The sequence below is a fragment of the Microcebus murinus genome, chromosome 6 (assembly GCF_040939455.1).
Source record: "Microcebus murinus isolate Inina chromosome 6, M.murinus_Inina_mat1.0, whole genome shotgun sequence".
NCBI classification, from domain to species: Eukaryota; Metazoa; Chordata; class Mammalia; order Primates; family Cheirogaleidae; genus Microcebus; species Microcebus murinus.
The window spans coordinates 82572293-82590017 of NC_134109.1; the positions used below are offsets into that span (position 1 = coordinate 82572293).

At 51.0% G+C, this 17725-nt stretch overlaps 1 protein-coding gene across 1 annotated transcript; it reads right to left on the reverse strand.

The window, feature by feature from the left end:
- Positions 1-94: 94 nt before the first annotated feature.
- Positions 95-16487, reverse strand: STRC (stereocilin). Its single transcript, XM_012766649.2, is given in 29 exon segments — positions 95-183; positions 385-532; positions 628-725; positions 980-1128; positions 1314-1456; positions 1854-2009; positions 2600-2769; positions 3399-3555; positions 3770-3860; positions 4039-4235; positions 4651-4786; positions 6355-6467; positions 6583-6706; positions 7505-7563; positions 7861-7986; positions 8472-8537; positions 8723-8890; positions 9076-9114; positions 9405-9587; positions 9944-10076; positions 10335-10450; positions 10588-10774; positions 11312-11540; positions 11669-11759; positions 11859-11921; positions 13190-14444; positions 15221-15245; positions 15334-16119; positions 16430-16487. Coding segments are annotated over 29 exon segments (5355 nt in total).
- Positions 16488-17725: the final 1238 nt, after the last annotated feature.

Consider the following 17725-nt stretch of genomic DNA (forward strand, 5'->3'; position numbering starts at 1 on the left):
CAGCTTCCTGAGAATGATTAGGATGCATTTCTGCTTGCACTTTATTCATTATGATTTAATGATTTAACAATATCTCTCAACTGTAGAGACAGGCTCATAGCAGGTGGCCAAGGAAGCTGATGGTTAATACCAGGGCCCAGGAAGGTTGTGACAAGTTTTGGAGGCCCCAGGCTGTGCTTCGACCTAAAATGAGACAGGGAATAGGAGTAATATCACAACTCTGCTACTAAGAAGCATTTATACTTGGAAAGAAGCTCTCTGGCTGTTGACTGCCTTCATTCCAGGGGCCTCCCTGGGTGGGTTCTAAAAGCCAGATAGCACCAACTTAGGGGTCAGGTTCTGGGTCAAGAGATGGAGGGTCAAGTTGTGCAGCTGGAAACTCACCCTGGTGTTCTGGGCTCTCCTTCCCTTCACGCTGGGCCCATGCTACCGCTCGTCGCTGCTCAGGACTCAGAGAAGCCATTTGCTCAGGAGTGACAGCCACAGCCTGAACACTGGTGAGACTGGATAGCTGGGTGGGACTGAACACCACCTGGGGGCAGGGACAGGAATCAGTGCATCTCTGTAGTCCCTGTTGGGCTCTGGCTCTCCTGTGGTCACTCTAGACCCCAGTCCATCAATACGTACAGCAAATTTAGGAGGAGGGATGACAGAAATGGCAAGAGGGGTAAGGCCCTGGATCTGTCCCCGCAGCAGTGCTGAAAGAGCCAGGTCTGGGATCCCAGCTGTTGAAACAAGTGGGGTGGGCATCCAAACATTGTCTTAGGCTGACCTCCCTTGTCTTCAAACCTGTAGACCTTCTCCAACTGCTCCCAAAGTACACTACCACAGACCTTCCCCAACACATCTCCGGCCCCTTACCTAAACTTCTTCTCAGACCCCTGCCTTAAGAATCCCAGGGCAGTCCTCCACCCAGTCTAACCATGGTATGCAAACCACACCCTGACACCTAGCACCAGCAGTGGCCCAGCCTTTCCACCTGCTATTGTGCCAATCTCAGTGAAGATCTCAGGCCCCCAGTTACTGACTGGGCCAAAGCCGCCAGGCAGCACCAGGAGCTGAGCCAGAACCTCCAGTTGTTCCTCAGAGCACTGGAGATGCAGGTTGCCCAGGAATAGAGCCGCCTGGCTGTAGAAGGGTGGGAAGGAAGAGAGAATTCAGCTTCAGAAATGAGGGCTGTGGTTATGAGACAAGGGAAGAGATGGCTTCAAATGAGGTCCCTTCCTCCATGAGACCACCTTCATGATCCCTCCCATGCCCAGTAAGCCCACTTTTACCTCAGTACCACCTCCCACACCCCCTTCACAGATGACCTAAACTCCCAACTGCTGATATGCTGTAGCTCCTCTGGCCGTAGTCCACAGAGCATGTAACCCAGTGCTGTCAGGTGAATGAAGTCCAGGTGGCTCACGTGCCGACCACTCTGTCGCAGGAAACTGGAGACCACAGCCCGGAGCTGGGGTGGGGGGTAAGGGGCACAGGATAAGGAGAGAAGTTACGGGGAATTAATGGATGGGGAAGTGATTAGAGAATGATAGGTGCTACTAGATTAAATTCTGTTATTATTAACACCTAAGGATCCAATAGCCATGGGGAAGGTTGAGGACCCAAAAAAGAAAAGGAGAAAAAAAGAGGAGGATTCAGGGACAAGAGGCAGGAGAGAGTATTTTGTGTCCAGGGCCTCAGAGTGAATAAATCACAGCGTCCCTAAGGTTACTGGCATAGGATATTAAGAAAAGATAGAAAGAATGACCAGGAAGCATCACAGGAAAAAATTCCTTGGGCTGTAGGTGACCTAAAGGAGCGGGTCTGTGGGATGTTTGGAGAGTGGTAGGGAGAAGCGAAGGTGTTACCTGGACAGAGTTCCAGCCATCTATCTGGCCCAGGGTGCTCAGCACTCCCCAGTCCACCAGGACCAGCTCCTGTAGTTCCCGATCTCCCAGACCTATTAAGAGCCTACCCAGCTGCAAGATCTGCTCAGGACGGAATCCCCGGGGCGGACCCCACAACTAGGAGAAAGAGAAGAACAATGTGAATGGAAAAAGCACAAGATTGGGAGTCAGAATGCTGGGTCTTAGTCTTGCCTCTGACCTTAGCTGTATAGCTCTAGGCAAATTACTTGTCTTTTCTTTAGTTTCCTCAACTGTAAAATAAGAGAGTTGGATTATGATTTCTCTGACTAAGGTGTTGAAAGATCCTAGAGTCAGTAGGAAAGAAGAGCAAACTCTAGTCCATGAGTTCTAGACTTTTATGTACACCAGATTCACTGAGGGACCTCTTAAAATGCAGATGCCCAGACTTCTTCCCAAAGATTGCTATTCAACAATGGGACCCTGGCATCAGCATTAAAAACCTATTCCCCAGATGATTCTGATAACACATGAAAATTTGTTAACCACGGCTTTAGTCTTTCTATCCATTGTACTAGGTCCCTTTCCTCAGTATTTATCCCCCTACCTCCTTCATGTGATTCACACCTTCCAACTCTTGTAGCTCATGTTTCCTGCACCATTCACCTACCTCTGTCTTCCCTTGTGTACCATATCACACCCAACCGCCTTCCTCAAGGCCTACCCCAATTGACCTCTCCATCCCTAACCTGCTTTGCCTTGCCCATGGCTGCCCGTAGCTCCTCAGGCCCAAGTCCTGGGTCTCCAGCAAACAGTGCCAGGCAGTCCTCAAAGTCTGAGAGCTCCATCTCTGCAATCTGGGTTGCAGACCAGGCTGCTGGGAATGTCCCCCGAATATCCGCACAAGTTGGAACAGGTTCTGAAGGGACAAAGCAGGGCCTGGGGGTCAGCATAGTATCAAAATGTCCCTGAGAGATATCTATAGATGGAATGACTCTTCCAATCTTTGGAGGATGGGACAGTGTGGGCAGTATGGGTCACAGGATTATTACAGGGTTAGGTTTATAGGGTTCAGAGATATTAGAACAAAAAGTGATTGGAGAGGACAAGTCCCTCATTTTATAGATGGAAGACTGAGGATGTTGCCTGGGGATTTAAGGGTAGAGCTGGATTAGAATACAGGTCTTTAGCCCCACAATGTCTCTTCCTTGTAGGGATCTCCCCAGCAGAGAGCTCCGCATTTAGCCAACCTAGAGCTGAGTCGGCTATTTACAGAGACAAGAGAAAATGGGAGTTCTGGGCTAAATACTCAATGGATTATAAACTCCCAGAGCTATAGAACCCTAGAACTAGAAGTGACTTGAAGATCTTCGTTCTAACCTCTTGGCCTTATTGATTAGAAAACTCAAGTCCAGAGAGCAGAAAGTGTGCAAATCTGCTCAAAGGGCAGTGCAAATTTAGAGATGAGACTTCTGGCACAACAACTGCATCATTCGATGCTCTGTCCCATATTCCCTCCTGGACATATGAGTATTTGGGTAGTTTCACCTGGAAGATCCTCTGCAGCTGGCCGCACAATCCCAGCTACCAGGGCTGCTTTCTTGGAAGCAAGCTGTGGCTCCCCACACAGTTGTCCGACTCTGCTCTGCTCCCAGCTCTGCTGCTTTTCTAGAAGCCGCTCCAGAGTCTCTGGGCTCAAGGCCTCCTGCATAAGAAAGTAGAAGGAGGGTGGAGAGACCTGGACAGGATCAGGGCCAGCTGCTGCAGCTGTAATTCCAAAGTCCTGTCTCTGTTTAGAAGTCTCCCCAGATCCAGGCTTCACATCCTTTGCCCTCAACCTCCTTGGCCTTAGGTCCCTGGCCAGCTCACCAGTTCCCTGTTTGCATTTACTCCCACCCTTGTTCCTTCCTTCACCTCACCCTAGGGATCAAGGAAATAGCCTCAGTAGACAGAGTGAATACTAGGCGTCCTGCTTGTTCCACTTCATCCTGGCTCCACAGCTCTGGTTTCCTGGGTGACAAGAAGAAGATCAGGGGCTGGGGAGCTAGACTGTGAGGAAAACGATGACGGAAAGAGGACATGCTAGGATTGGGGACCTTAAGAATATGAAACGGGCTGCCACTGGTGAGGGTGGTTGAGGGGTTGGGTGTGGGATGAGTTAGAATCTGAAGTTCTTGAAGGTCCATACCCAAGAACAGACTCCTGCACCAGCAGCCATCCCAGCTCTGTGGCAAACGTCTCTCCCAGGCAGAAGCCCTGCAGCTGACTGAGATGGGACAGCAGGATCTGTAGGGGGATCCGTCGTGTGCTCTCTATCCCCAGGAATCCGACCAAGGGGCCCAATGTCTCTAGCACTTGCCCTGAGACTGGGGTCTCCTTTGGAGCCTAGAAAGGGGCATCAGACCTTGGACAATGCACCTCGGACTCAGAGTACCAGGTGCTGATCAAGATACCAAGCCCCTTGACCTCCCCGCGCTCCTGCTCTCAACTCAGCACCCTACGATGCTCACTGCCTTTGTTCACTTTCTTAAACAATGAGCCCAGATGGGAATAGGCAGAAAGACTGAGAGGTGGACTCCAAGGGATATCCTGGAGTCCAAGGGGTATGGACAAGAAACATGAAGTAGGTTATCAAGGAATAGAACCCAGAGGCAGATCTAGGGGCTAGGGCCTTGTAGACAGAAACCTGTTTGGCAGAAAGAAGTAGAGGGTTGGGCCTAGAAGATAGACAGAGAACATTGTCTGAGGGGCAAGAATTGCCCAGGGCAGCAGATCTGAATCTGGTAGGGTGGACTCTTACCAGGTTTTGTAGTGCCCTCTCTGCCAGGGCTGCCTGCTGGAACGGGGTCAGTGCCAGTAGCTGCTCTGGAGCTCCTTGTACCAGCTCCACCACCAACATAATGGATTCATTGGTCAGTCTGTCCATCAGCTGGACCCTATGATAGCAATTTGACAACAGAAGCACTCAGTCAGAACTAAGCCAAGTTGAGAAGAGACCACAGAACCCCACATTCCCCAGATAAGACATAACACCAGACAAAACCCAGTGACCCTGAACAGGAACTGACATTAAACAGCCACACGGCCAGTTCCCACCATTGCACTTGAAAGGCGAGAACAAAGGGAGTGACATATTTCTAGTCTTCCTGAACAGAAATAACAAACAGTCAAATCTGATTGAATGGACTCAAAAGCCTCAAATATTAAGTACAACAGAAATGTCCCCACTTTATAGATTGAAAAACTGAGGCTCATAGAGATCAAATGGTGGGGTCTTACTCCCAATTCCTGTTCTTTCCACAAGGCCACCTTTCCACTAATTGTGAGGAGGTCCCTTCTACAATTTACAAAGTTCTTTCAGGTGTTATCTTATTTGATCCTTATGACAAGACCTGGAGGTAAAATAGGTATTTTTTTAATCCCTCTTTCACAAATGAGTTTTCCAAGTCATGGCCCAGGATCTTCGACCTCATTCAGGCCCTTGAGATTCTAAATTATCTCAGAGAACCCATTTATTTAAACAGATTTGAATGGCAATTAAAAAGCAAAAGCAAAAACAAAACAAAACAAAAATCTTTTTTGCCCAGAAATCAGAAATGGCATCCTGTATTCTATCCAGGGTTGCCAATTCTGGAACTGGGCCAAGTTATAAAAGAGCCAAAATCTGTGGAAAGGCCTATAAAAATGTAAGAATGGAGTCAGTTGCTTTTATCACCACATCCCCAGGAAGACTGTCACACCAGCCTTTTCCTACCCTGACCTACAGTTCAGATGGCAACAGCGTAGGGTGGGAGTAAAATGGGAAAAGAAGCCTATGAGTGAGATACTGATGAAACCCTAGAATCTCTGAGTTGAGAGGAGGCTCGTATTCATCGTCTTCTCTCCCCACAACCCATACTTGAATGTGCTCTACAACATTTCTGCCATGGGGCCATTCGTCTTAGGCTTGGACAGCTCCAGTGAGTGACCTGGAAGAACTCATTGCCTCAATTTTCCTTACATTGTGTAAAAATCTGACTTTCATTCATCTATCCTAGCCTTGCCCAATGGGGCCACTCAGAAATATGCCAATTTAATTTCTACTTGATAGCCCTTCAGGTATTTGAAGGCATTTATCACATTATTCATATATTTTCTCTTATCTCCTCCTCTGAACACACTGAGAACACACTGGACCATTGCTTCCCTCACTTTAGATTCTGTATCTCTATTCATGTGGCCTAGGTTATATTAAAGGTAGTTGGCAAGCCACAACACAGTGTTGCCACCCTCAGCTGTTCCACGCTGGGGACATGTTCTGGAAACCAGTCAATACATAGAGCAACTTTGAATAGAATCCTTTGTTCTTGGCAAAGGATTCTAAATGATGTCAGGGAACCACCCTGACGGAAACCACCAGAAAGAAAAACCACCTCCACCTTACAGCATTTCCTAAGGGCAGATTTTCTACCCTGAGTTGAACTTTCTGAGGATCTGATCCAGTATCTCCAGCTGTCGCACTTACGGTAAGTCCAGGAGTAGCTTGGCGTCCAGTCCACTCAGTTCTGGCCCCAGGGTTGTCAACTCTGGCTCCGGCATTGCCATCCTCCGCTGTAGCTCTGCCCAGATACAGGCCCTCTGTGAGACGAGGTGGGGAAGCAGGGTCAGGACAGAGCTGAGCATGGGAGCTAGGTTCTGTACCCAGGGTCCCAGCCTCCCTGCCCCTACTGACACCCAAGTACCCCCTTCTCACCAGGCTCCCTCGAACCCCAGTGGGCAGTTGATATATCATGTGTACCACTTCAAGGAAGTCTACCATCGAGTTGATCTGCTGCAGAAACTCACAGGACATGCCCCCTGCCAGGGTGCCCAGAGCCCTGTGGGTGTGTGAGTGGGTAGATGCTTATTCCACACATGCCACAGCCTGTCTGCACTTTCATACCAGCACTCTCAGCACAAGTACAGATGTTCATTTACGGCAATTTACAGTTTGAGAAATATTTTTATGTAGATATTCTCATTGGCTCCCCACAACGTCATCACTGTTTATCAGAGAAGGAAATAAAATTTACAGAGTTCAAGAGACATTCTCAACATCATTCTATTAGAAGCATGGTAAACTCAGATGACAGCCATGTCTTCAGATTCTGAAGCTCATGGTTCTTTTACTGTGAGTGTAGGTAAGGTGACACCTACATATTCTTATTTATTCTTGCTTGGCCAGTGGCTCTGAAGTCACCTTGAATTAAACTAATAATAGCAAATGTCTATTGGGAGCTTACAATGCACCAGGCACTGTGTTAAACACCTTATATGACTTATCTCATTTAATATTCACAATAACTACCTGTGAGGTAGGTACCATTTTAATTTTCATTCTACGGAAGAGAAAACTGAAGCTTAAAGAGATGAATTGACTTGCCCTAGAGCATGAATAGATGACAGGGCTGGGACCTGAACCCAGGTCTCTGAGTCCCTTAGCTCCAGTCAGGATTAGGTATCACTGTGGAAAGGCAGGAGGGCCAGGGGAGGAGCCAGGAGAACACGCACAAGGCAGGGATCATGTGTCACTCATCTCTGTATCCACTACTGCATGTCACATGGTGCCTGGCACATGGTAAGCACCCCAAAAATGTTAGTTGAATTTAGCTCACTGCTCAACAGAAGTTACTCACTGCAGATTCCTGAGGGTCAGGTTGGTGGGCACCTGCATCTTCTTCCAGAGAAACTGTGCCTACAAGAGAAAGAAAGAGGAGCCGCTTCCCAGCAGAGATACTGCCCGAGGACCTAAGGGGCTTTGGCCTCAGTATTGCCTCTCCATTCTGTGGGCCCCACTAGCCTCCCACTCACCCAAATGCCCACTTCTCTGAGAGAGAAAAATGGAAGAATGGGGAGGAGGGAGAAAGAGAAAGCAAAGCAAGTCACATTATAAGGAATACTAGGGGTAAGGTGCCAAATAGGGCTGAGGGATGGGTAAAGGACGTAGAACAAATTGAGAGAGGGAGCTCTGAGGTTAAATGGGGAGAATTACCTGCTGCTCTGACCAGGGCAGCTCCCGGTAGCGCCTTCGGTTTGCCAGAAGAGCTGAGGAGTCCAGTTGTAGCAGCTTTAGTGGGAGCAGGGGAAGCAGGCAGTCTGGCCAGGTGGTGGGGATGGGCTGCTGGCAGTGATGATGTAGCAGTGTAGCAACAGGTGAGAGGGTCTGGACTCAGCCCTCAGAGAAGGGGAACCATGGGGGCAGAAAGGGACCAAAGCTAGGACAGGGGTAGAATAACATTCGCCACTGTAGCAATGATCACCTAAGAGCCCTCACACTGAAAGCTGTTGTGGTCCAGTTTTGCTGCTAGTTAGGTACCTGATGAACTAAAGTCTTTTAGCTTCTCTGAGCCTTGGTCTTTTAATCTGAAAACAGGGTGGTTGGTCTGGAAGATTTCTCAGACGCTTCCAGCTTTGACATTCGAGGACAGTGTGGGTCATGCTGTCCTGCATCTGGAACTGGGGAGAGCTCCCAATATCTTGGGGGGAAACAGAGCTAACCTGAACTCTCAGGGCCACTGCAGGCGTAGCGTTCAAGGCAGCACTAGCCATATGAAACTGCCCTAGAATGGGGCAAGGAGCTCAGTCAGGAGATCCCACACATACCTGACCAGGGATACACACAGCTGGACTGGCACCTGTCGTACCCAAATTTTTAACACCATCTTTCACCTGCATGAGAATTAGTAGTGTTTGTGTGTATGTGTGTGTGTGTGTGTGTGTGTGTGTGTGTGTCTTTGGGTGTGTGTAAGGGAGTAGGGAGGTATGGAAGGCCTTCCCTGACCACAGGGAAGATGCCTTCCTCCCACCCAGGGCTCATATCCCTAATTGTCTCATCCTCCCTGCTACTCTCATACCCGGAAGGTCTGAAGCAGCGCTGCAGTCTGGCAGGCTGACAGGCGTGACAGTTCAGGGGCCAGACAGGAACAGGCCCCAAACAGAACTCGCCTAGGGATGGCCTGGAGTGTCTGGGGGCTGAGGCCTGGCAGCAGAAGGTGCAAGGAGCAGAGTTCCTCCAAGGACAGCTGAAGGGCAAGAGAGACAAGAGGCCTGAAGCAGAAGGGCAGGGTGGTAGAGAAGACAACAATCACAGAGCGGTGGGGCAGCAGGTATGAGGGGAGCCAAGAGGGAGGACGAGGCAGATGAAGGAGCCAGGGTAAGGGGGGGATAGGGACCTCTAGGGGGATGTTGGGAAGTTGCTGCTACTTACATCGTGTCTAGGGAGGAGCCGTCCAAGCAGCAGGGCAGCCTGTGTTGCCATGGGACAGGGAACAACAGCTCTCAGGTCCCAGCAGCCAGGTTCTAAGGCCTGCCCTCCAAAACTTCCAGCTCCCTCTTAACCATTCCCAGTAATCATCCCCAGTAACTCAAGCTCCTTCTTGATCTAAGGAAGGGGTATGAGGGGATCCTCCTTGGGACAGAGTTCACCTCTAGTGCTCACCCAGGGAAAGGAGGGGCTGATCGTATCCCAGAATGTGATTCTCTTGACTGGGGCTCCAGAGGGTAGCAGGTGGATGCCAGGGAGTGAGATGGGCCCACCTGAGCAGGTGTGACACTGGTTCCCTGCAGGGCGGGAAGCATGGCTCTGAGCTGGGGCTCTGACAGCTCCTGCAGGAAACGGAGGCCCAGCTGCGGGAAGAGAGGGGCCCAGACGCGCAGCTCCCGGGGACTCAGCACAGCTCCTCCAGATGAGCGCAACACCCCCAGAAGTTCATATGCCACCTGTAACCAGAGAAGGTTTGGGACTAGAGAGAAAAGACAGATGAATCTTGAACCTCTTCTCTAATCCCACATCTGGATTTCCCAGGGCTTGGGCTGGGGCTTGGAAGCAGGGATGGAGCTGGAGTAGACTGGGTTCAGGGTGGCAAAGGGTATGTTTGGGGTGCTTTAGACCTGATGGAGTAGGGCCAGGAAGAGGTGGAAAGAATGGACACAGAGTAAGGGATGGAGGTGGCAGAGGGGGTTGAGGAGCTGGCACCACTGTGCTTGAGCTTGGGTGATACAATTGTGCAAGCCATACACACAGACCCGGTGGGGGGGGGTCCTGGAGTCTTGTAGGTCTGTGCCAAGGGGCTCACCCGTCCTTCTGGGCTGAGGGTCCCATTGGCTGCACATTCTAGCAGCCCTCGTTCTACCGGCCCCATCGGATCACTCAAGGGCACCAGGCTCTGCAGCTCCTCGGGGCTCAGGAAACAGGCGAGGGGCCCAAGCCTGAGGAGGGCATGAAGCTGGCCTTCGTGTGGTCACTGAGGCAGGGACTAGGTGAGTACATGGGGTAGGCACTCTGACCACTAAGCTAAGAAACATGGGCACCATAGAGAGGCCTCTCTCCTGGAGCCCTGCACTCTGGGGCCACTGCCTACTCTCTTCCCCTTCCCTTCCTAGGACACCAACCCACCATAGCAGCTGTACCAGCCTCTCTCTACCTCTCCCACTCTGGCCTTGGTCACTGATCGCATAACCACTCACCTGCGTACCTGCTCCTCGCCATCCTGGACACTCTGGTTCACCAGGCTGCGCAGCACATGTCGGGCATGCCCTGGCCCAAGACCTGCTGCTGGCCAGCTATCCTCCAGGGCCTGGATCTGAGATGAGGATGGTCTGCTTGTGTTGGGGTCACTGTGGCACACTTGCAGGAGGGGCCCACTAGAAGACGTGCCACTGACTCCTGTCCCACCTAGCAGAAGATGGGCCAGTCAAGTAAAGAGGATGATTTTCATACCTGGTGAGGGCTGAGCTGCAGAAAGTTCTCCAGAGGGAGGTGGGGCAGCAGGGGTAGCACTGCCCACAGCAGCTCCTGGGGCCAGGCAGGTACTTCCCCAAACAGTTCAGGAGCCAGCAGTCGCTTTGCCAGAGCCTCCTTCTGTTCAGGCCTCATTCCTGGGCTATAATCCCGTATGGCAGCCAGCCTGGACAGAGTAAAGGGTCTCAACCCTTTGCCTTTTTCCAAGCTATTGTCCCCTGGCCCCCTGTAGCCCTGGTGTCATGGACAGGAAGGAGACTCTCCCTTTTTTAATAAAAAAGAGCTCTGGGCCGGGCGTGGTGGCTCACGCCTGTAATCCTAGCACTCTGGGAGGCCGAGGTGGGCGGATTGCTCGAGGTCAGGAGTTCGAAACCAGCCTGAGCAATAGTGAGATCCCGTCTCTACTATAAATAGAAAGAAATTAATTGGCCAACTAAAAAATACGTAGAAAAAATTTGCCAGGCATGGTGACTCATGCCTGTAGTCCCAGCTACTTGGGAGGCTGAGGCAGGAGGATCGCTTAAGCCCAGGAGTCTGAGGTTGCTGTGAGCTAGGCTGACGCCACGGCACTCACTCTAGCCTGGGCAACAAAGTGAGACTCTGTCTCAAAAAAAAAAAAAACAGCTCTGGAAGGGCCTGCTCCAGGGAGGATGGGGTTGGTCTGGCCCTGACAGGAACAGTAGAGATGGCATGGGAACCTTACACGCTGTCATTGGCCAACAGGGATGGTGGGAAGCGCATCAGGTCAGAGACAGCCAAAAAGGGGATGAGTGGTGACAGGTCAATGAAGAGCTGTGAGGTAAGGCGTGGGTACCGCTGGAGCAGCAGGGCTGTCAGGCGACCCAAGGCCTGCTCCTCGGATGGTGGTACCTGTAGGGGCACAGGAATGGATTCTGGCTCTGGGGACACTCAGTATCCTTGCCATCTCCCCTCTGGAGTTCCCCCTCCCACTAAGGCAAGCCCTCTGAACACTAGGTCCCAGGTGCCCTTGATCCCTAGATTCCCCCTCCAGGGTTGCTCTGCTCTCCTTCCATGCCCACCTGCAGCTGGCCCCAGGAACGGTGCATGAGTGTCAGGAAGCTCTGCGCAGCCTCCCTCTCTGCTGAAAGCACCAGCTGCTGGAGGTTTTCTGGGGGCATGTGCAAGTATGCCTGGGAATAGGAGGTCATCATGGGTATGGCTTCCTCCCTGGGCAGGGACCTCAGGCCATGGCTGTCACTCAGCCCACCCATGTGCCCTCCACCTGTTACCTGCACTAGAATCTGCAGGGCCCAAACACTCTTCTCCCTCTGGAGCAGATCCCATAGCACAGGCTGGTGAGCAGAAAGACAAGATGCCAAGAGAGCTGTCTCCTCTGTCCCTCCTGCAGCTGCCCCAGGCATTCCAACTCTGCTTGCTCGATGCTTGTCCTTCATCTGAAGCTAGTATGCATGTCTCTTCAAATATCAAGTGCCTTAGGTCAGGGACCATGTCTCTAACTTCTCCTGTATTCCTTCCCATGCCAGGTCCATAGTTGGCTCAATAAATATGTGTAGAGCTACAAATACTATGTCTATCTAATTCCATTTTACTGGGCCCAAGGCTTGAAAAAGGGAGGCCTTAACATGGAGAAAGGAATTTATTTTTTTTATTTTTTTTTAGAAACAGAGCCTTACTCTGCCCCAGCTAGACTGTAGAGGCATCAGCCTAGCTCACAGCAACCACAGATTCCTGGACTCAAGTGATCCTCCCACCTCAGCCTCCCAAGTAGCTGAGACTACAGATATGTACCACCACAACCCACTAATTTTTTCTATTTTTAGTAGAGACAGGGTCTTGTTCTTGCTCAGCCTGGTCTCGAACCCCTTACCTCAAACGGTTGTCCCTCCTCAGCCTTTCAGAGTTTTAGGATTACAGGCATGAGCCACTGCACCCAGCTGGAGTATGGAATCTTTAAATATCCTATAGAACCCAGCAAAGTGCCTTGCACATAACAGGCACTCAATGAATATTCTAGCTGCTAGACTCTAGCCCCTTTACAGAGAAGAAACTGAAGCCCCAAAAAATCTAAATTACGTGCCTAAGATCACACTAATTTGTGGAATAGTTGAACCTAGACACAAAGTCTTCTGATACATAGTCTCCCTGAATCTTCTCATTCCTGCCTTATTTTCCTGTATTCTGCCAGCCTCTAATTCTCACTCTCTAGAAAGAGAATTAGGGCCCTCTAACTGGAGTCCTTTCCTTTCTTGAACAGAAATGGGAGAGTCAAAGAGTCCAAAAGAATAATGAGATAACATTTATTGCATTTTTATGCTAAGCCCACAGCATGTATTAATCTCATGTAATCCTTACAACCAGACTAAAAGGATGATACCATTATTATTCCCCATTTATAGACGAGAAGAGAAAAACATTGCTCACAGAGGTTAAATAACTTGTCCAAGGTTGGTCACAGAACTAAGATAGGAACGCCAGCCTGTCTGACTCTAGAGTGTGTGCTTAAACCACTACACTATCCTACTGCCTCTCAGTATTAGAGGAATTGCCCTGCAGGCCCTTCCCTCTGGTCCAGGAGCTTTCACCCTGGTAGGTCACTCACACTGAAGCAGGCCAGCAGCTCCATCTTGCTTATAGCAGAGCTGGGGCTGACAGTGGGTTCAAAGCCTGATGGCGTTGGCTGTTCCTCCTGTACCAGGTACTCCCCGATTGTCCGTAGTAGACTGCGCCGGCCCTCTGGGCGGAAGGCATCCCAGAAGGAGCAGTTGTCTGGGAGACTGGAGAGTAGCAGGGCCTGACCCAGCATCCCCTGGGCCTCGGCCCCTCCAGCCCCTGGACCTAGGAGGAAGGTCAGCAGGCGCAGGAGATAGTGTAGGCGTGTGGGGTGGGCAAGGGCTGGCACAGAGGACTGACAGCGTGGCAACTGGGATAGCATGCCGAGCAGGAAGGGGCCAGGAGCCAGACAGAGTGGGGATGGTCCCAGTGGGGGCAGAGAGGGCAGAAGGGGGCCCAGCAGCCCTTCTAGGAAGCAAGTGTCATTGCCCCCACGGCTTATCCTGCACTGGCCTGCTAGCCAAGGCCAGAAGGGAACCAGAGCCTCATACATGGTGTCATTGGCACAGACCATCACCAGAAAGCTGCCCCCGTTGGGGCAGCGTTCCCCACAGGGTCCAATGTGGCAGGGTGGGGAGGCAGTGACATCCGGGGTGGGTCCCTGGCACACATGCTGAACCCAAGCCTGGTTGCTGGGGGGCACAGCCTGCAGACCCATCTCCCCACACAGCTGCTCAGCCCACAGGGTCTCATTCTCCAAGAAGCAGCCCCAGAAGATCTCTGGGGTGAGGGGAACAGGGGGCAGGCCTCCAGGGCAGCTGGTGGGGGGTGGGAGCAGGCCAGCACAGAGCTGCTTTACCAGGCGGCGGTTGGGGCCAGACAGGGCTGAAAAGGAGAGGTTGCTACAGATCGCAACCAGAAACTGATCAGGAAATTGGTCATGGCAGGCCTGTAGCCAGCCTTGGGCACCCGGTGCCCATGAGACTGCATACCACACAGCTGTCTGGCAGATGGCAGCAGTGCTGGGAGGGGGCTGCGGGGTGGTGGGCTTGACATGCTGGCAGAGCAAGTGGATGGAGAAGTTGGAAATGCTGTAGGGCGGAGCTGGCCCTGAATGATTCTCGCAGAGGGCCTCCAGAGAGATGGCTCGCCGATGGCGAGGGCTGATGTGGGCTGAGGGCTGAGAAGCTCTGGGCAGAGGCACACCCGTGCTGAGGCAGTGGAGGAGGGCAGGGGGTGGGGGTGGCGATCCAGACAGAAAGCCCAGCGCCTGGACATCCCAGGAAAGGTTGTGTCGGACGCCCCTGGGTACAGAGGGAGGAGCAGGCAGGATCTGGTCAGTTCACATTTCCTCCAGTTAAAGGTTCTGACCCTGGCCCAGAGCCCTGCAAGGGGCATGGCAAGCCCCTTGGCTTTTCCAAAAGTGAGGTCCCTGAGAGCATAGGCATTACTGGTTGAAATGCTGGAATGGGGGAAATGGGAGAGAGCTGTCGTATCACAGCACAAAATCACCCAGGAGCATCCCCAGTTGGAGTCCCTTCTGTCTACCTGGCTCCCTCCTGCCTCCTTTCTGCATATGCTTTTAGGTAGCTTAAATACAACTCTCGGTTGGCCTCATATCAGGAAGTCTGCTCAGCAGACTATGAATATGTCTAACTGTGCTCTGGCATTTTTGTACTGAAATAGAAAGGGGGTGGAGGAATCTAGTCTTGCTCTCATTTTCCATACCCCACCTTTATTAGCTAACATTTATTAAACACTATGTGCCAGGCACTGTTCTAAGCAGTTTACACATAAAGCATCAACTCATTTAATCACGTACAACAACTCTGCACTAACTATTATCATCCTTATTTTACAAATATGGAAACTGAGGCATGGAAAGAGTATGTAACCAGCCCAAGTTCAACTGGCTAAGAAGAGGTGGAGCCAGGACACCAACCCAACAGTCACACTCCAAAACCATTAAACCACACTCCTCCCATCAGTTTTTTCTTCAACTCTGGAGGCTGATGCCTCTAGCTCTCCACCTCCAGATTTCCCAGGCCCAATTGCTCAGAACTGGTCTCCTCTTACTTACCATAAGAGCAGCTGTTGAAGGTTACCTAGGAGGGAAAGAGTAAGGAAGAGAACTACCCCAATCTCATCCTTCTTGCCCTGCCACATCCCAGCCCCGGCCCTGGCAGCACTCACCTCCCTGGCACTGCCCATTGGCATCAGGCTCTGGCTGCCCCAGAATGGAAAAGACCTCATCCTGCAGGGAGTGAGTGACACGGAGCAGCCCCTCCTGAAAGGCAGCATAGAGGGGGGCCCCCACTGTGCGTAGCAGACCGCCCCAAAGAGCCTCCTCAGAGCCTGGCTCCCCTGTTGGGGTGAGCAAGCCCAGCAGACCCTGCAACAACTGAGGGGCTGGCTCCCTCCCATTGATTCCTGTTGCATTTGTAGGGTCCACACTGGGCTGCACCTGCACCAGTGCCTGCCAGCGTGTGCCCTCTAACAGCAGCAGCAGAGAAGGCAGCCAGTCAGCAGCCAGGACACAGTCAGAGGGCCCATCACGGATGCACGGGGGCCGGGTAGGGGCAGGGGGCCCCCCAGGAACTAAGGCTCCCAGCAGCACCTCCACAAGTCCACCCAGCACACCTGCCTGGTGCACCAGGAAGTCCCGGGGAGTCTGCTCCTGTCCCAGCAGTGCCAACACATCCCCCAGCAGACCTAACATTGGCTCCCAGTCTGGGCTGCCTCTCAGCGTCACTAGAAAATCATGAAGCCGGAGGGCAGGGGGCTGGAGAGGTGGGGGCTCTCCCACCGGTCCTTCCCCCATTCTCCCAGGCTCAAAGGAAGAAGAAACATTGGCCAGGAATGCAGAGAACCGTGAGCGGCTGTGGGAGCCCTGGGGAGCCTGTTCCAAAGTGGAGAGCAATGACTTTAGGAAGGAGAGACCAGGGTCCAGGGACTGAGGATCAGTAGAGGCCAGAGTCACTGTAAAGAGAGAAATCAGAGGTCACTAAAGGGGAGGAACCTAGAACCCAAACTCAGCCCTGCCCCTAAGCATAATTCCCTGCCTGGATCTAAAGATGAGGTGAAAGGATGGTGAGCTGAGCTCCTCTTACTAGCCTACAGTAAATCTTGTTCTGTCTGCTTTCTTTACCCTCATTTTTTCCCTTAGCACCACTCTCTGCCCCTCTTCTCTGTCCCTTTATCTTTTATCTAACTGGTTAACCTCCATGTTCTTAAGTCTTTTTCCAGCAAGCCTCCCCTCGTCCCCAGCCCTGCTCACTCTTCCTCTCACCTGCACAGGACATCAGCAGCAGAAGCAGCAGCAGCAGGGGCCAGAGGCTCAGAGCCATGTTTCCAGGTGAACACTGGTATCAGAGGTGAGTTCTGGTTATTGTCACCTTGTGTGGGATAGCCAGGTGAGGGCGGGCACTGCAGGCAGCTTGAGGCTCCACTGACACTGTAGTTGGTCTTTCAGGAAACAATATCTGTAACCTGACAGCAGGTTTGTCACCTGAGCCACTGAATACTTGATCCTTTGGCTCTGGAGGAGTGTGTGCTTCTGTGAGAGGGACCAATGATAGGGTATCCCAGGGGGGCCCTTGGGGGAACCCAAGGAGATAGTTTGAGCCAAGAGCCAGTTATGCACAGAGGAGTAAGTAGATATGGGGACGGAGAACTAGAGACCAGGGGTGTAATCTGGGGGTCTGCAGAAAAATATAAGGAAACAAAGAGCATATAAAGGAGCTATTAGATTATTAAGTATGAAATGTCCAATTTCTTCAAGTACTAAGTTTGACAGTTGATATCTCTGATATTTCACTTTGACACTTCTTGTTTTATTTTTATCGTGAAGGCACATCCTTAGTCTTTCAAATGCATGGTTTGGCTTGTGATTATCTTTCACATTTTTTTAGAGCAATTTTTGTGAAACCATAGATAAGTAAAAAATTTGTGCTATTTTTGAATATGTGTTCCGTCGTGGAACCAATGCACTGCAGACAGCTCGAAATATCAACGAAGTGTTTCAGAAGGATGTGGCTAATGAACAACAGTACATCTATAGTTTGAGAAGTTCCATTCTGATGATTTTAATCTTAAATATGAGTTACGTGGGCAACCTGAGACCAAGGTAGATAATGATGCGCTGAAAGCTGTAGTGGAAGTGAATCCATCTCAACCTATACATAAATTAGCAACTATGTTTGACATTACTATTCCAGCAATATTGGACCATTTGAAACAAATTGGCAAGGTAGAGAAGCTGGATAGATGGGTTCTGCATGAATTAAATGAGCAAGAGAAATCATCTTGAAGCTTGCCTTCCTTTGCTGTCACAACATAAAGGCGAACCATTTCTACACTGTATTTTTACATGTGATGAAAAATGGACTCTTTTCAACAATCAGAAGCATTCAGCACAATGGTTGGATAAAAATGAGGTGCTGAAACACAGTCCCAAACTGAATATTCATCAAAAAAAGCTAATGGTGTCTGTCTAGTGGCCCAGTACTGGTATTATCCACTACAGCTTCATGAAACCTGGTCAATCAATTACAGTGCGTGTCTACTGCAACCAGTTGGACAAAAT